The 19,205-nt window shown below is 40.6% G+C and overlaps 2 protein-coding genes across 10 annotated transcripts; both read right to left on the minus strand.

Annotated features, from left to right (window-relative positions):
* Positions 1 to 571: 571 nt before the first annotated feature.
* Positions 572 to 9,434, minus strand: arl13b (ADP-ribosylation factor-like 13b). 8 transcript variants are annotated; one of them, XM_077612078.1, is made up of 11 exons: positions 8,904 to 9,434; positions 7,008 to 7,078; positions 6,680 to 6,929; positions 5,345 to 5,450; positions 4,985 to 5,187; positions 4,644 to 4,758; positions 4,413 to 4,554; positions 2,488 to 2,610; positions 1,342 to 1,410; positions 1,071 to 1,165; positions 572 to 922 (listed from the first exon to the last, which is right to left on the minus strand). In XM_077612078.1, exons 1-10 carry the CDS (start codon positions 8,960 to 8,962, stop codon positions 1,116 to 1,118), a joined length of 1,188 nt encoding a protein of 395 aa, XP_077468204.1. In that variant the 5' UTR covers positions 8,963 to 9,434; the 3' UTR covers positions 572 to 922; positions 1,071 to 1,115. The 8 variants fall into 8 exon arrangements, with proteins under 8 accessions (XP_077468204.1, XP_077468214.1, XP_077468188.1 ...); XM_077612088.1 differs by lacking the exon at positions 1,071 to 1,165 and having other exon boundaries at positions 572 to 785; XM_077612062.1 differs by lacking the exon at positions 1,071 to 1,165.
* A 119-nt stretch (positions 9,435 to 9,553) lies between these two features.
* On the minus strand, positions 9,554 to 18,963 carry cbsa (cystathionine beta-synthase a). 2 transcript variants are annotated; one of them, XM_077612029.1, is made up of 15 exons: positions 18,812 to 18,963; positions 15,926 to 16,200; positions 15,666 to 15,772; positions 14,785 to 14,919; positions 14,601 to 14,680; positions 14,309 to 14,513; positions 14,131 to 14,222; positions 12,659 to 12,784; positions 12,496 to 12,580; positions 12,071 to 12,176; positions 11,876 to 11,953; positions 11,626 to 11,760; positions 11,444 to 11,552; positions 11,195 to 11,279; positions 9,554 to 10,189 (listed from the first exon to the last, which is right to left on the minus strand). In XM_077612029.1, exons 2-15 carry the CDS (start codon positions 16,192 to 16,194, stop codon positions 10,059 to 10,061), a joined length of 1,743 nt encoding a protein of 580 aa, XP_077468155.1. In that variant the 5' UTR covers positions 16,195 to 16,200; positions 18,812 to 18,963; the 3' UTR covers positions 9,554 to 10,058. The 2 variants fall into 2 exon arrangements, with proteins under 2 accessions (XP_077468155.1, XP_077468163.1); XM_077612037.1 differs by having other exon boundaries at positions 15,926 to 16,196; positions 18,812 to 18,944.
* Positions 18,964 to 19,205: the final 242 nt, after the last annotated feature.

Raw genomic sequence — 19,205 nt, forward strand, 5'->3', positions numbered from 1 at the left:
TGAGTTTAGTACAATGTGTAGTAATCTAAATGATTTATAGTCATGGATTTTAGTTTCAGTGGCTGCTTCCCTAAAAACAGGCTCGCGGGCTAAACCAAAAACAAGGCATAGATTGGTGAGAACCGTTCACATAGAAATTAGCCAAGAAAAATTACAGGCCAAAAAAGTTGTCTGTCGCTCTTGAAGTTACAGAAATGGTTTGTTTGCAACTATGGCTAAGTAACACTGCAAAATAAAATGAAAAGCAGTTTCTTTGCTTGACCATAGTATAGTGATTTTTTGGAAGAAAATACTTTTGGCAATTTCCCATTTCCCAAGTCCCATGAGTAGAACTTGTATCACTCACCTGACTTTGGTGCGGGCTCAATTCCCGCTGGTGGCAGTATAACTGGGAGTGCGCATGGTCGTTTGTCTCTCTCTGTGTGCCTTACGACTGACTGGCGACCAGTTTAGGGTGTAGTCTGCCTTTCGCCCGAAGACAGCTGGGTTAGTCTCCAGCAACCCCCGCAACCCTTTCGAGGATGGGCGGTATGAAAGATGAATGAATGAAAAAAAAAGATACAATTAGAGGTGTGTCCACTTTGTTTAATAACATGATAAAAACATACAGTAAAAACATTTGTATAGTAAACGAGTATTTTTGTAGTCTGTGAAACCACAGTTGTATGGCGTCTTAACAGAGAATCCTTCTCCGTGATGCTCCTTTTGTCTTTTACGTCGCACTTCCACGCTCGCAGCTTGTTCGTTCCCGGATGTGATGCAGGGTGCTGTTTAAACTCCGCTTGCTTTGGACAGAAAGCAAAAGGGGAGAGCCGTGATTGGGGGGGCTCAATCAGTTAATGAGCTTAAAAAAACACATCATGGGTGTCACTGTTAGGTTGTAGCTTATTTGCAACAGGTGGGAGTGGCTTCTTGTAAAACTCTGTGGAGTGGAAGAGAAGGGTTTGGCTAAATTACTACAAAGTCAGTTCATTCCAAATGAATTAAACCCATGCATCACATTACAGAAAAAAAATGATAAAAGGGTGAAGGTGCTGTATGAAGATGGGAGGATGGTTGTTAAAACCGACAAGTTGTTAGAGATGATCAAGCTCAACGCTGTCGATGATTAAGAGTTAAAGCACGGCTTCAGTGTTTCCTCGGCAGTGCCAAGCTGAAACGTCGCCTACAATGACAACAACAGCCCTCCAATTATTACTCTAAAGAGAAAACACTTGTCAATATTAGTGCATGAGAACAAATGGAAAAAAACGACATGATTCATAGTTTGCAAGCATGAAGTTAGATGGGAGTTGCATAAGAAAGAAAAATTAATTGGAATCCAGGCACGACTGTTTTTACCAGAGGGCTTTGAGTCCCACAGAGGCTCTAGTTTGGGCAGCCTAGAAACTTTAGGTGAAGCCCATCCAACTAAAATAGAGAAAAAGGCAGTTGGACATTAGCAGCACATTGGTGTGTCGTGAGTTTGAACTTATTCAATTGCACCATAAATTTTACAATTGTATTGTATGTACATTCGTGTAAAATATTACAGAACACACATTGTTCCTCTAATCAATCTGACAATGACGAGTTACAGGCAGAAGACTTGAACCGTCCTTTGTTCGACGATAGAAGTTACCATTAATTTGCGCCAATCAAGAGTAAACAACAAATTCGGTACACTGTCGATTGGTCGCCGGTCTTTTGGTCGCCGATCTTTTGGTCGCCGGTCTTTTGGTCGCCCGGAAGGTAAGTGATAATTACCATTTAAATCGTTGCTCAAATTCCCTAAATGCAAACTGTGAATTACTATTTAGTCATACTTAATGCCCTATTAATTATTAGGCTAAAGAAAAGCTCCAAAATTTCCCGGACTTTTATTGTTTTTTTTTGGAGAACTTGTTAAGACCCTGACTGACGTAACTTCTTAAAAGGGACAACACATGTACATACAAACTCATACACTCACACGTCGGTTCAGTGAAACTGCTCATGGCCATTGTTGGCTTTTATTGATGCGTAGACCGTGTTGTTTTACCTTGTTTTGTCGCCGGTCTTTTGGTCGTCGGTCTTTTGGTCGCCGGTCTTTTGGTCGCCCGTTGTCGTGGTCGGGGCGACCAAAAGACCGGCAACCAAACGACCGCACACGACAAATTCATTGTGCCTCTGAATTATGTGCTTTATATGCGAAAGAAAAAGGTTTAGTTATTCTCGGAGAGGATTAATGACATTATAATCAAATTTAGTAGTGAAAGAGTACCCTATTTTCTTGCATATATGGCGTATTTGTCGCCCCCCAAAAAATGACTGAATCGAGGGTACGGCTTATATGCACACAAATTAGACTTGACATGCGGGAAATGCCATAACGGAAGACAATTTGGCCGATACGGTCATTTATTTCAAAAGCTTGGCTAAAGGCACCACTATATAATGTAAAGCAAAGGGAAAAATATATATCACATCACTAAAAGTAAATAGACAAGCAAAGTGAAAATGACAAACCTGGAAGGGGTGGAGGCGTTGGTCTCTCTCCTTGCCCCTCCTCGGTATTTAATGGGTCCACGCGGTGTTTCCTCTTTAGGTACAATTTTCTCACCTTTTTCTTGCTGTGCTGAGTGGCCATGCCTATGAGGAAAATTGGCATAATAAATCTGAAATTATCGGGGAACTTTTGTTTTTAATTCAAAGCATGTCATTTATAGTTAGCTATCTAATTTCTTTTTCTGCAATACCTTGACTTATAATTTAGTTATGTCATCTGTTTTGTCTAAATGCGTCCAATGCTAAAACAGCCATAGTTGAATTTCAACTTTCAAATGTTATGAATGATTTGAAAGATTATTTTATTCATGTTAAAGCCATTCCTCATTGACTGAGTGGTGTGACTTGAATTTATATTGGTTGTCCTTCGATAAAAATTCATGAATTATTTTTAACTACTTACTCATATTTTTTGTGTCTATACAAATAGGAGTACAGTAATCCCTCGAAAATCACGGTTAATGTAGACCAGACATGGCCGCGATAATAAAAAAAATGCAAAGTAGGGTCACCCCTATTAAAACTACCTTTTTTATTTATTTATTTATGTATTTATTTTCCATCAGTGTTGAGTCCTAGTAGCAAGAATGGCTTCCGCTTACGAGTTTCAGCATGGATTTTCATATTTTTAATGAACTAAAAATTTTATGAGCAAAAATAAATAAATAAAATAAAAAAAATACAAATAATAGAAAAGTGAAAATCGGTGGATTGCCCGAGCAGCGGGCTAAATGCATAAAAAGTTCTGCCCTGTTTAGTTATAGTAAAGACTGTATTGATAACTTTTTATTATGATGATGATGATATGCAGCTTTGGCAAATGGCTATCAAAATTGTCCACTGCCTTCAGCTTAATGCCTTTTTTTAAAATTCAACCACGGTGCGCCCCTCGTGGTGACATGTAACCATCTAAACCCGTGACCGGACGATTCGCCGAAAGACGTTTGGCCGACGGACAGTTCGTCGAACGGACGTTTTGCCGAAACGTGATTCACGCGCTCGCCCCGCCCCCAGATCGTGTGTGTACATGTTTTTCAACCTCGGCCCGCGGGCCATATACGGCCCGTTACAGATAACATTCATTTAGGAATAACAAGGGCATGTACTTTAAAGTAGTAGCCATTTGGAAATCACGCAGAACAGTACGTGACAGAAGAAATAGAGAAAATAAAGTAGTAGTAACAGTAAGTACTACTGTAATGAAATTGTAAATACAGAAATCCTACTCCAGAAAATTTACACCAGCATAGAAAACGTTGAGATTAATCTTTGAATTAAGGTTCTCAGCAAATCATTTTGAATATATATGTCCTAAAATAATGGAAAATTATTTAAAATTAAACGAAGTAAAAGTGTGTTCCATGGCATGTTCAGGTATTGTTCTCTAAGCCCTCTAGTCTGTCCAAGGCACTTAGAATTTCACATAAGTCTTCTAGTCTTGTTTTTTCTCAGTGTCAGACATCAATCCCCAGCTTTGATAAATTACATTGCGTGTCCAAATGGCTACTACTTTAAACGCAAGGATAAAATAAAAAAATTGGCAGCACATTGTAGTACGTACTTGTATTTAGAAATATGTCCAGCGGGGGGCAGTACATGCCCTTGTTATTCCTAAATGAATGTTATCTGTAACGGGCCATATATGGCCCGCGGGCCGAGGTTGAAAAACATGTACACACACGATCCGGGGGCAGGGCGAGCGTGCGAATCCCGTTTCGGCGAAAACATCCGTTCGGCGAACTGTCCGTCGGCGAACTGTCCGTCGGCGAACTGTCCGTCGGCCAAACGTCCGTCGGCCAAACGTCCGTCGGCCAAACGTCTTTCAGCGAGTCGTCCGAGTACCATCTAAAGTTCTAAACCGTGTCAGAGGCTCCGAAGGCACTTACTTGAGCCGGAGTTATCCGGTGTTTGTCTTGCCTCATCCATCTCTTGATAATTCTCCTCTTCATTGTCGCTGTCTTCCTTAAGACTGTTGATTGTGCACTCCTGCAGCTCGTGTTGCCTTCTCACATTTTTGTTATCCCCACTCTGAATTCAATTTATGACAGAAGAAAAAAAAATGGGTTACGCTGGCAATCACATAGCACCGGGATTAATGTCTGGTCGTGGTTTCGCACCTCGTTGATGACATTTTCAATTGGCTGGAAGGGGTTGGCCATGTTTCCTTCATCAGGATCCTCTTCGCAGCTCTGCTTGCCCTCGCGTTCTGCCTCCTCCCGCTCTTGCCGCTCTCTGGGGGGAAAAAAATGATTAACCTTTTGGCATCTTCTTACAAACGCCTGAGGGTAGGATGTTAGTTACACAAAATAAAACGCTGCTGGGGTGAAATGAGTTCAAGTGTTTACCCTGAAGTGATAAAAAAGATTTCATTACGCTTTGCTTGTCGAAAAACAAGACAAATAGTCTTCCATTCTCGGCCAGGTTAAGAGTCCATTATATACAATTTATCTTGCCGTACCTCTCTTCTCTTATCAAGCGGACTCTTTCTGCCCTTTCCTTTTTATCCTGCTCTTCTTGAGCACGTTGTTCCGCTGTGTCTTTCTGCACACGCTCAGTGATGGCCTCATAATCTTTGGCGATGTTGTTGAGCAGCCAGCCCAAACCCCTTTTGATGGATTTGTCAAACTTTTTGCCGTAACCCATGACGGCAGAGCACGGCTCCTGGAAAACGAAAAGAATGCATTCCATTAGCGCTGTCAAGTCGGAGCGCGGCGAGGGAGCCAAACTAAGCTCGCTGTTATTTTGTAGAAACGACGCAGCTCAGAGTAAATCTCAACAGTCTTCATATCTCTCAGCAAACAGGTACAAAAACACTTACAATCTGACAGAGACACTTGTTTTCATTAACAAGCTTCTCTAACGACAGGTTTTCAATGATTTCTGCTTCTGCCAGAGCTCCTTCCTGATCCTGTTTGTTGGCGAGTCTGGAAGCAGAGACAAAATTTACAAAATGGCAATGTTCCACTACCTGCTTTTGCTGTATGAAAAAAATGGTGGCCACCGTTGACTACATCTGGCCACCTCTAAATCCTAGGTACACGGTCGATTGGTCGCCGGTCTTTTGGTCGCCGATCTTTTGGTCGCCGGTCTTTTGGTCGCCCGGAAGGTTATTGATAATTACCATTTAAATCGTTGCTCAAATTCCCTAAATACAAACTGCAAATTACTATTTAGTCATACTTATTGCCCTAGTAATTATTAGGCTAAAGAAAAGCTCCAAATTTACCGGACTTTTATTGTTTTTTGTTGGAGAACTTGTTAAGACCCTGACTGACGTAGCTTCTTAAAAGGGACAACGCATGTACATACAACCTCTTATACACTCACACGTCGGCTCAGTGAAACTGCTCATGGCCATTGTTGGCTTTTATTGATGCGTAGACCGTGTTGTTTTACCTTGTTTTGTCGCCGGTCTTTTGGTCGCTGGTCATTTGGTCGCCCGGACCGCGACAACAGGCGACCAAAAGACCGGCGACCAAAAACCGACGACCAAAAGACTGTTGACCAAAAGACGGCGACCAATCGACCGCACACGAAATCTTCTCAGTGCAACTGCATTATTATTTCACATTCACCTGAAGGCAGCGTGACAGGCAGTTTGAACTCTCACTGAATACCATTAAAGAAAAAAACAGTTTATCACAGTACTACCATCATTTCCTGAGAATAATGACCTTTTGCATAGAGAACACCCTCACAGGAAAATTACCTGCAGGTTTTTAAAAGAAATACACCGTCATTTTATGTTTTTAATTTAAAAAAAACACATGATTTAAGCACAGTTATTTCTCAGCACTCAATTCATGTGACGCAGTGATGGATTCTTAAACGTGAATAAAAATCCAAAACCTTTTTGAATGGGGATGAGTAGTGACAATTGATCGTCAGACTACGAGCTTCTCCACAAGGATGAGTGTCTATGAGAAAATCTTTACGTCCATGAAATGAGGAAAAAAAACATTTTTTTACGTCAATATGATCCTAAATATTTGGGTGATTGCGCTGATGTAACATACAAATGCATGCAAATGATAAGAATTGCGCCACCGCTACCCCAAATTTTACCATGGAAATCTCTGAAAAAAATTAAATGTACAAGTCAACTTTATCTACAGAGCCCTTGAAAAAAAATCATAAATTCTGTTATACTCACACAAGCACTGGCTTCCCAGCGATACGTGGGTGCTGCAGAACCTCTGCCATTGTCTCCCGTGTTTCTTGAATGCGCTGCACGTCGCTGGAGTCTACCACAAACACCACACCGTGCGACTCGGAGTAGTAATTTTTCCAAATACCACGGATCCTCTTCCCACCACCCAGATCAAAGATTGTGACCTCAAATTTTCCTTGATTTAAGTCAACCTTTGAAAACCCCACAGTAGGAGCAACATCCTGGGGATTCTCTGCAAAACAAAGTCAAATGTTAGCAAAGAATGTTTTTGAGCAAATACTCTAACACACATAGTAAACAATGTCCAAACCTCCTTGGATTCCTCGTACTGTAGCGGTTTTTCCTGCGTTATCCAGTCCTACCATTACCAAAGTCACTTTTCTACAGGATGAGAAATATGAATACTTTTTATTCTCAAAACTCTCACATTTACAGTAATCCCTCGATTATCGCGTCTTCACTTATCGTAAATTCAATACTTTGCGATTTTTTTTACGTCTATAAAAATGAAAATCCATGCTGAAACTTGAAAACACTGAAGATTTTTTTTTTACAGTTCATAAAAATGTGAAAATCCACGCTGAAACTTTTAAGCGGAAGCCACTCTAGCTACTAGGACTCGGCACTAAAAGAAACAAAAAAAGTTATAATAGGGGTGACCCCACTTGGCGATTTTTTGATTATCGCGGCCATGTCTGGTCTACATTAACCGCGATATTTGAGGGATTACTGTACAGTGTATACGGACTCGTAAGGTGAACTGTGAGAAATCCATGCCGGACTTAATAGTCATACATTAAAATACAGATAAGCCAGTGAGATAACCATTAAAATGGGTTGAGTGGAGTGAATGACATAGTAAGTATCATACTATCATCATCTGTTCAACTATTCATTCATAATTTTGAAATGAACACACTGTTAGCCCTAACTGTTTATTATTTATAGCTCCATATTGCTCATCTAACGTACTCGTGAAGTGGCAAAGATGAACAGGGCACATTCAGAGGACAATCGGAATGTACCCGTGGTGATGGTAATCACATGCGACCTACATGCATTTATTTCTTTAGTCCATACTTAACTTCGATACTTGGGATGAACAGACATCAAGCGCTTAATCCATCTAATAATCCATCTAACGGTCCACTACAGCCATACGACTTTCAGCAGAGAAGCCTCGAGATGCGAACACAAGCACAAGGAAAGCCGACAAAATAAGCACTCGCTACCTGCGACCACATAACCCTTCACATTCTATGTAACCAACACCTTGTACTGAGGTGTCAACAGCGAGAGACTTGCTCAACAGACCCAAGTGTAGGATTAGATAAGGATTTCTGACTAAATCCACAGGCTCAGTAGCCTCACATTTAGCACGTGGGTTGTGCGCAAACGTTTACCTTGACATTATTATTCTTCCTCACTGTTGGTTACACAACAAAATCAAACTACCATAGAGAAGAGCATTTCTTTTGGCCCAATATTTTTTTTAAATGATTTTTGTTTTGTAGCATAGAAACTCAACCATCCGGGTCATGGTAATCCACAAAAGTTGAAATGGACACTTGGACTTTTACGATTAGTTTTGTTTTGTCTTATTTTTCAAAAATAATGGGAAATAGCTGTCTCTGCAGGTCGTCATTTCAAATGGTTGTCTTTGTCTGCCCTACGACTGATTGGCAACCAGTGTAGGGTGTATTATATTGTGATACCAATTATGTTAGTATCGACTAATTAAGCATTGGCTTTGCAAAAAAAAATAATAATAAAGTTTTTTTTGTTTGCTGACAGAAAAAAATATGCAATCCGTGACTTGAATCGGTTATAAATCTGTAAAGAAAGTGCACATTACATACTTTTTATTACGAAATTAAATTAATTAGGTTCTGTTTCTCCCTTTAACCAATCCCCATCTACAGTTAGGACAGTTGCGCAGTAATTAATATATTAATCTAGTAAATTATTTATAGAGTACATTTATTTTATGAGTTTCCATTTAGTAGGTAGTTCGATTGTTATATTTATATAAGCAAAATTTGTGTATTGTACCGTAATAGATGATGACATAGGCCATCTGTAAGGCTTTGACACTCGATGGAGGAACTACTAAAAGGCTGATTAGATCTTTTTTTTAACCCCGTTAGCTCAGGCACATTAACAACACAGTAAAACAGTATTAAAATTCCTCCGTAAAATGTCTTACCTGGCCGGCTGTCGCCAGCGTTTCAGCCAGTTACAGCAATTCGCCATCAGGCTAAACATGTCAAGCCAAGTGTAGGGGTCTGCACTCAAGTGGTCATCGAGCCTCAGGGAGTCCCACCACTTCTAAGCCCCGTAGTGTGGCGACCGTTACCCTAACTACATCATGAGCCAACTCCAGATGACATGGACGGCCATTCCAATATGTCGCATGTCTTTCACTTGTAAGCGTGTACCCCAAACGTGGCATACATATCCGAAAATCCCAATGGTCGTGAAGTGCAGCTAATGATTACCGCTTGGAGCTAGCGAGACGCCTCGGCTAAAATTTGAGCCTCGATGTACGTGAATCGCCTTTTCAGGAATAGTTTATATCCGCCATGCGTGAATCGCCTTTTCAGGAATAGTTTATATCTGCCATGAAGCAAGAGTCAGGTTTTTAAAACCATCAAAGCGAGTGGCTGCTTTACAATGGGAGCGCGGTATTTGCAATTAGCTTCCTTTCGCTTTCCTGCGCCGTCTCTTGTTGCTAGGATGCACAACATATGACGTCATATCCGCGCGTCAAAAGAATCGGTATTTTTTAACGTCGCCCCCTGTCGTCAATCTGGAAACCACACACAAACAGTAAAGAGCGACAATGACAAGCGACAATAACGGTATAATCTTTATTGATCCGTAAACGAATGCAGTAGAATGAGTGATTAAAATTAACGAGAAAACCTCAAACCCTGTCAAATTGCGTTGAAAACCTAAAACCTCAAAATAAAAGGAGTTGCAAAGAGGCTCAAGCAGCAAACATGCACAGTAACTAAAAATTGTAAACCAACAATAAACATCAACCTGGCTCGTGTGGATATACAATCATTTGTGACTCCATACTTTTGGTTTTATTCAAATATAAACAAAAGCCCTTCACCTTTCACAATAATATTAAACAAAAGCTTTAACTGGAACAGTACGGTTCTATACGCACAGCAAGCACATTTACATTATAACACTTAATTTGCTTAAACAAAACAAAATACCAATTTTTCCAAGACTAAATTTCCACAAACATAAGAATAAATCCTGATCCTACACTTTTTTTCCCATTAAAAAATAAAAAAAATCCCACTCTGCTTGCTAGGAGAACTGTAAAACACATTGTCTTTCAGATTCACAGTTCATCAGTGGATTCTGAGAAAGAGCGCTCCCTCCGCTCACGGCTCGTGACGAAGTTCAGCAGGTCGACGGCGGTTACCACTCCAAAGACCATCTGCTTTAAAGTGGAAGTGCCATCTGTTAAGTCTGAAAGAGAAAGCGAACAGTAGTGTAAAGAAAACAGAAGTATATGACTACAGAGAGGAAATTCAAATGGTGCTCAATAAAGTTATTAATACTTTTGTACTTATGCATTCTTCCAATGCTTTTTGTACAGGAATACCTCGCCATTTCACGGTTCAACTTTCACGGCTTCACTACATTGCAAAATTTTCTGTTTTTTTATGTTTTTTTTTTTTAAGTTCATAAAAATGGGAAAATCCACATTGAAACTCGCAAGTGGAAGCAACTCCCCTGTCTGCCACTTGCTACTAGGACTCAGCACTGAGGAATTATTATTCTTATTATTTATTTATTTTTAAGTTCATAAAAATGTGAAAATCCATGCTGAAACTTGTAACCAGAAGCCACTCTTGCTACTAGGACTCAGCACTGAAAATTTTATTTATCTTTTATATATTTTTTATTTTTTTTCCAAATAGGGGTGACCAAAGTTCCCTCTAATTTTTTGTTTGTCTGGGCAGAAAGACAACCTCCCTGAGCACACGGAGTACCGGTGTGAGCAACATCATCATTGCTCGCTATGGGCACACACCAGTATCACACCTGCCATAAGCAGGTGTATGTCTACTACACATAAATGATTTAGTAATAATAAAATGTAATGATTAATATCAATGAATGGGCGGCCCGGCAGATGAGTGGTTCGCGCGTCGGCCTCACAGCTAAAAAATAAATATAAAAATAAAAAAGGGGATTTTATTTTGTGCGCTCCATATGATTTGCTGTGCGCAGAGAAGACGAGAGTATTGCGCAATTGTGCACGCGCGCAGCTTAGAGGGAACATTGGGGGTGACCCTACTTTGCGGTTTTTCAGTTATCGCGGTCCACAGTAACTGCGATATTCGAGGGATTTCTGTATTTGTTAAATTTAATTGTACGGAATCAATATAGCAGTGCTGACAATTGCAATAATTGTAATTGCATGATATTCACACGTTCATTTGGCACCACAATGTTTAGCCAACTTACATTGGATCTGCTCATGAACCACCAGGGCAAAGTGATCTATTTCCAGAATTCGGGACAACTTCCCCAAGTTATCCAACAGACGTATCTGAAATTATGAGATAGAGTTTCAATGTTTAAAGTGAAATAGAAAGAAATCAAACATAGAAAAGAGTTGATCAGAGATATGAAAAAAAAAGAAATGCTCAGTGATGGAAATTCCTAATTAGGGATCCTGAAGGCTATCAATTAAATACAAGAAGTTAGTCTAACCCGTTTAAACTGCTTGTAGATCACTTTGCTGACAGGATCTGATAGCTTGATCTTCCCTGCAAGGATAGAGGCCAGCATATTCCCCAGGGTGACCATTCCGAGGATTACCCTACACAAACAGGAAGATGATGTAGCATTTCACCATGGCAAATATTTGCCATCATGTGCTTCACTAGACTCACCCTGACTCATCCACGACAGGTGCCTGGTCAAAGCCCTTCTCCTTGAGGATCTTGATCGTTCTCTGGCAGCTGACGGTCGGCAAGACCGTAAGCGGTGCTGACAGATTCAAACTTTGCACATTTAGGTTCCACCACCTGAAAAACGACAGAATCCAATGGCATTGCACATTCTTGAACTAAAAGTTCTGCACGTGTGTGTGTGTGTGTGTACGTGTCTATATACTTGACAAAAATGTCACTTTCATCATACCAGGGCATTTTCACCATGAGGTCCTCCTCGCTCAGGAAACCCTTCTGCACCATCCATTTGTCGCTCAGGAATTTGGACCTGGCAGAAGACACTTGTTTTCATTTACTTATTCCAATTAAATCCAGCCTCCTGGGCTTCTGTCCAACCCACTCAGACCACAAAACTGGTCTACGTTACGTGAGGATGTTCACTTACATGTAGTTTCTGACAGAATCTGGAAGGATGACCACACAGCGCTGTCCTTCTTTCAACTCTTTGGCAACATTGACAGCAGCTGCCATGGCTGTGCCGGAGCTCCCCCCTGTTTAAAATGCAAATAGTGTCACTGCCAAGATGATATAATATGATAGCAAAAATATTACTTGTTACTTCAGGTGTTTATTGTTATGAATAGCATATTTTTCCAATTCGAGTTTGGTGATTGGTCTCTTTCTTCATCGCTTGTGGTCAAAAAGTAGGTTATAGTGAAAAATTAACTATTGGTTCATAAAGATGAAGTCTGGAAAAAAACAATATAAAGCTAGGCCATGCTAAACATTTTTAGGTGGTATAGAGAACCGAAACAAGACGGCTCGGGCCCTTCCAGGTTATGTTTCTGATTGGCAAGCGCACAGACTTACCACACAGCAGGCCCTCATCCCTGATCAGCATACGAGACATATTGAAGGACTCTTCATCATCAGACTTATACCAGGTGTCAACGACCTGTTACCAAAAAATGAAGACATTAGCCACAATCTCAAATATGGAATCACACCAGGAGATGAAAATGGAGCAACTTACAGATCTGTCGAGAACTGTGGGAATGAAGTCGTAGCCGATACCCTCTACCTCATACTGGGTCTTATCCGTCTTGTTAAGCTCTTCTGGCTCTGCAAGGCAAGAGCCTTGTGGGTCCACACCTATAATCTACAGACATTTTCCAGTGAGTCACAGTTGACTACTGTATTGTTTGTCTTGAGCAGAAACCAGTCTTTAATTGTTTTGTTTTGAACCAAACCATGTTGCACCGAGTATTTTTTTTCTGCAGGGTCGGGTCATGTGTATCTCAGAACACAATAATAAAAACGTCTTGAAGGATAAGTCCAAATGTCCTAAAACTGTTGGTAATTTGACAAACAACTGTTAAAATTGGCAGAATTTCCCACGGTAGAGCCAAGCCAGACATGGGCAAACTTCGGCCCGCGGGCCATATACGGCCCATTAGGCTTTTTAATCCGGCCCGCCGACGTTGTCCAAAATATAGTAAAAATCAATGACCTCATTCTTTTCCCTGCAATACCCTCATTTCCCCGATAGATGACGCACTAGCCTAGTAAAAGTATGTAAATGTGTGTGGGAGCTACTTGAGAATACTGACACATTTCTGAACATTTAACTTTTACTGTGGACATCCTGACACACGAGCGAGCTGAATGTGAAGCTACAAGAGAAAAAACAGTTTGTGCATGAAATGCAAGCAAACCTTCCGCCTTCAAAACCAAGCTGGTTTTATTTTTCAAGCAAATATCAGACAAGTCATTTGCTCATTTCCCCACACTGGTTGCGTTAAAAGAGGTCCCTGCATGTGAAAACATTCAGGAAATCATTGGATGACCTGCATGAGCAATTCTGCCGTCGGTTTTGTGATTTTGGAAAAATTGACAGCTGGTGTCATGTCCTTTCTCACAAGACCCGGAAACAGTTCCACAGGAGTTGCAGTTGGAACTGATTGATCTCCAATGTGACAAGTTCAACTCCCTGAAAGTCTCTGAGTTTTATGCTTCATTACGTGCAGCCAAATTTTCAAACATCCAGAAGATGGCACAGAGGATTCTGGTGTTATTTGGCTCTACATGTGTGTGAACAGACCTTTAGTCTGATGAAAACCAAGAAAGCACCCCATAAATCCCAGATGAGTGATGAGTATGTTCATACTTTAGTCCTTTTTTTCTGTTTATGTTTCATATGTGCTGTTAACGGATGCAGTTTTTTATATGTATCGTATCTTGTGCAGACCCGGGCCGTCCGTCAAATGTTTAAAGTCAATGTGGCCCCCGGGCCGAAAAGTTTGCCCAACCCTGACCTAAGCCATCCGAGGTGGCAATTGTTGATCTTTACTAACAGTTTGGTTGTTGTGTGAAAGTGAACACCTGTATACCCTTGGGAAAATGCTGATTTTTTTTATGTCAACAATTCCCTGCTTGTACCCATTAGCAGCAATTGAACAAAAAAAATTCCAATTAAATTTTTATTTAAAAAAAAATAGAAAATACCTTGATGTTGGGGCAACGTTCCTTTAGTTTGCGGGCAATGCCTGTGATGGTACCTCCAGTCCCAGCCCCTGCCACGAACATATCTATTTTGCCTGGCGAGAGAGATAAAATTGTCATTCGTGGGATTCCAACATGCTGTAAAACTGACATGTTTTAACATAGCATGGGTGTCCCATACCATCGCACTGTTCCAGTATCTCTTCAGCTGTGGTGTCATAGTGAGCTAGGGGATTGCTCGGGTTACGGTACTGGTCTAGAATGTGCGAGTCGGGGATCTCATTCTTCAGGCGCCACGCGACTCCCACGTGGGATTCTGGGGAATCGAAGCGAGCGCTGGTAGGTGTGCGAACTATTTCCGCTCCAAGAGCTCTCAGGACATCCACCTGCAAAAAAGGATGAGTCTTTTTCCAAATGCGACACCGGAGCTCAAGAGTGCAGAGCAAATGAGCACGAGGGAAAGACAAACCCACCTTCTCCATACTCATTTTCTCTGGCATGACGATGATGCAACGATAGCCTTTCACAGCTGCGGCCAGAGCCAATCCAATACCTCAAGACAAACAATCACGACATTTACGAGGCATCAGCTTTCAGCTCATTAAAATACCTTTTGTCTTAGCAACCAAGCAGTTGTGAACACGTGTGCCTAGTTACCAGTGTTGCCAGAGGTGGGCTCAATAATGGTGTCTCCTGGTTTGAGGAGCCCCGCTCTTTCTGCGTCCTCCACCATCCGGACACCGATCCTGTCTTTGACACTGCCGCCAGCGTTGAAAAACTCACACTTGGCCACTACACATACAGCAAAGGGGAACACATTCAGCATAGGGGAACACATAACTTCTGGTCATAAATTATGCAGATGTTCCCGAAATGAATGAATATGCGTTCAGTCGCCTTGTTTTGCTTCGAAATGCGAGAACAATTTTAGAGCCTTGTTGTGGCATTGACCTCAACAAACAAAATGCAATAAATTATAGTTTGCCAGCTTTTTTTTTGGAATGCACTTACAATTATTTTTTTAGAAGGCTGGATTGGGATAGATAAAAGGCTTTTCCATTTATTTTGGCATATGAAATGCAATAGAAGTCCTCTGTTTTAAGTAGGTAGGAGCAGAAGTGACCTTTTTTTTAATATTATTTGTGCTTAATAATGAGGCCTACTAATTTACTGTTCTCTAAATCCCAGCATGCTTGGCCTATACTTGTCTTCCGTGACTGGACGTTTGGTCGCCGGACATATGGTTGCCGGACGTTTGGTCGCGGACGTTTGGTCGCCCGGACCCAAACAACCGGCGACCAAAAGTCCGGCGACAAAACAAGGTAAAGCAACACGGTCTACGCATCAATAAAAGCCAACAATGGCCCTGAGAAGTTTCACTGAGCGGATGTGAGTGTATACGAGTTTGTATGTACATGAGTTGTCCCCTTAGGAAGGGACGACAGTCAGGGTCTTAACAAAATCTCCAACAAAACACAATAAAAGTACGGGAAATTTGGAGCTTTTCTTTAGCCTAATAATTAATTAAGAAGACTTACATATTTCACATTTGAGTCCAAATTTGGGGGGAATTTTGTTGATCCGCACAAGGGGAGTGTGACCAATCTTGTGCAAGATGTTTGGAAGAATGGTAGGCACGGCTCTTCTGTCAGTACAAAAGAAAACGGAAGTTGTGTCACCAATAATTATGGTAACAGGGAGTAATAATGTAGGCAATGAAAAAATGACAATTGTCAGTCACAAAATCTAAACAAGGTACTCGTCCACTGAGGAGCAAAGTTTTAAACGCCAAACTTACTGCGGGACTTGAGGATGAGGGGAATCTGCTTGTGAGGCTCCCAGGCTCCATGTGCAGCGGCTGGGGAGGTCGGGACGGATCCATTTCCTCATCATGGCACCGTTTTGCTCTGCATCGGTCCCCACTGGCGAGGCGGCGTCAAGCCCATTAACCGGGACCACAACCTCATGTTGTTTTACGTCACCGTTGGTGTGGGGAAGTTGCTTTGGAGCATGAGGGCAGACTGCGCTTTTGACCGGACTCTCTTTGGACATAGGAACTGACGGCATGGCTTGCTTTGAAAGAACCAGAAGAAAATTTCCGTTACATCAAAATGCCAAAATCCAAGAAAGGGTGGTATTAAAACGTGTACAACCCGCATAGAATGGTTTTAGCAATAATTTAAAAACCCCATTTAAGAAAATACACGGATCATTTCTTTCTCACTGGAAAGTATTGTGTAATAGTCAAACAAAAGAGGGCAGCTTGATAAACAAGCTCCCTGAAACGATATTTAACCATAACCACATGTCGAGTTATGCAAACAATGATTAATCCCAGGCATTAAACTCAAATTGTTTTTTTCAACACTTGGTTGCACACACGCAAAGTTGTTGTTATCTCTTTTTCTGGCCATTTTGAGCTTTTCATCCGATTCTTTCTATGTTAAAAGTAGTCCTTTAGTTAGGTGTTTCCAAAAAGTTAGTCGCCAATCCCCATCAAGTTTTTGTGCAATATACAGGCTTTTAAATGACACAGTTTCATCATTCACTTTCTGCAGGATCTTTCTCAAGTAGATTTCGGCATAGACACAAGGGCAAGTGTTCGAATCCATAACATTTGGTTTGCGATATGACCACTGGACCACCTGAACTATGCCACCCCATAATGTATTAATATCCTTGCACCAAATTGTGGCTGAAAAATTAATCCATAATTCAGCTACGGTTATATTTAAATAGTCCTTTTGAAGTTCATGGAAATCCAACATCAAAATAAATTGTCTTATGGGGATTTAAATGGAGAACAAACCCCAAATTCTAGAATAAATGAAATATAAATAACAACAATGTGAAGAGACTATACATTTTCCCCAACAACTAGTCACAGACATCAGAATTAGTGTAAACTGCCAAATATTATGCCTCATTAAAAGGCATGCCACAGAATCTTGCCATTCTGGTTCAACAGTCACGCACTCATTTGGCTTTACCACAAAAATTAATATCTACACGACTGCTTTTGTCCTCAGACAAATTACCACTAATTTAGTTACTTACACTTACATTTGTAATGTCCCAACATGAAAACAGAGAAACTGCAGTAGCTCCATCCACTCTTGCTCATTTTGTGTTTTTGCTGCTTTTCTGTCTTAATGATTTGGTGATTCTTAATGATCCCATTGACTTTGATTTGCTTTGTACTTTGTGCTTTTGCTTTTGCTTTGTTGTTCTGCGGCCTTTGCTACTGTACTGTCTAACTTATAACTATGCCTTTTCTTGCTACTGTCACAATGAATTTCCCGAATACGGGATGAATAAAGTTATCCAATCCAATATACTCGGAAAAATAGTATTATAAAAAGCAATTTATCTATGCTGGATCATATCAACACCGCACCCAAATGAAAGAATTTCACCTTTCCAAATGATGTTTATCTGAAGGCCAAGCTACTCACTTCACTGGCACTAGCTATGTGTTGTAACTTGATCGGCTGTTGGGACAACTCAAACTCTGTTTGGAAACAAGTGTAAATGTAACCAGGGAAAATATTTTTGGGGCTTCATAATTTGTGCCTTAACGAACCAAAAAAAGTCTGATCAAATTAAACAATATTAACCCTTTCATGCATGAATGCTGTTTTTTGTTGTTGTTGGGTTTTTTTTAACCCTTACACAGCACTACTAGACATCCAATCCAATTTGACTGGGAGAGAAATGTGTTAAATGTTTTAAGGTGTCAATGGCACAGAAATATGAGCATTCACAGCCAGTTTTGAGTGAAATAAAAGTGTATCTCAAGTGTAAATAAATAAAAAATTGATGTACTTCCGTGTTACTTAGTGCCTTAACCAGTAATATTTTAATTCCTTCAATTTAGTTTTAATGAATAGTTTATTCCTTCATAATTATATTTATAAAGAAAAACCATTTATATAATAATTGATAACACCTGAGCTTGTTGAATTATCAAAAATATTTTTACTTGCCCTATCAAAGGATGAAATGTCTTAACCTATGCCAACTTTTGAATAGCTGTCCACTGTTGTGACTATTGACCTGAAAGGGTAAAATGATAGTTATGCGTAGGCTTTTGGTGCAAAACCAGCTTTCAGAACACCCAAAATATATGTGGTGGGACATTTTATTTAGTTATTTAGACAAGACAATAAAAATAAAATAAATCAGATGGAAAAGGCACTGTCTGCAGTGTCAGCAGATTTAACATAAAAAATAACACAGCCCAGACACTCACTGGCGCATGACAAAGGGGATATCAGTGAATAGAAGGAATGCAAACACAAGAACCACAATGGAACACGCAAATCAAGCCATGAAAGCCAACAGGACAATGTTGCGCCCAAAAAAATGGTTACTGCAACGCTCCGATGCTAATGATGCACTCTTGCATCATTCAAATCATGTCCAAACAATGACCACGCAAATCATCTCCAAAATAAAAATTACAAACACGGCTGTTCTTTTTCCCAAGAAAAATAACAACCAATCATAAATATTGCGTTAAAACGTTACCAAGGTTCTTACTTCTGCCCAATAAGCAGCTCAAACGATTTAAATGGCAAACGGCGCAATGTTGCGTCAGCTCGCTGAAACGTACCAAACAAGGTTAAATACGCTTTTTTCAAATGGTGAAACTACTATTCACGACTACGAGTATTTTACTCACCGATTTAGTTGAACGTTCTTCCCGAAAACGTCTGGAAACTATCGTGGCTAGGTCTCCATCTATACACTGCGTAGCCAGCAACTATCTGCAGCTTCCGTGACGAAGGCGTGTGAGAAGTGCTGGCGTCGTCGCCCCGGGCGCTCGCTGATTGGCTGTAAAGAGGGCGTCTGCTTGTTGCGTTGCACCAATCAGAACTCGAGAATCCTCCATCACCGTTGGTGCGCAGAGTCCCCGCCCACCAGTCGACCGTTTATTGACAGAGGAAGCATGGCTCTGACGTCTAGGAAAATCTAATCACTTGATAACAGGCGTGAACTAACTTTGAGATAAATTTATAGTTTATAGTTCTGTATTCACTTTCATTTTAGTTTTTAGTCACATGACTAAGAGGACT

Source organism: Stigmatopora argus, chromosome 1, assembly GCF_051989625.1.
Source record: "Stigmatopora argus isolate UIUO_Sarg chromosome 1, RoL_Sarg_1.0, whole genome shotgun sequence".
NCBI classification, from domain to species: domain Eukaryota; kingdom Metazoa; phylum Chordata; class Actinopteri; order Syngnathiformes; family Syngnathidae; genus Stigmatopora; species Stigmatopora argus.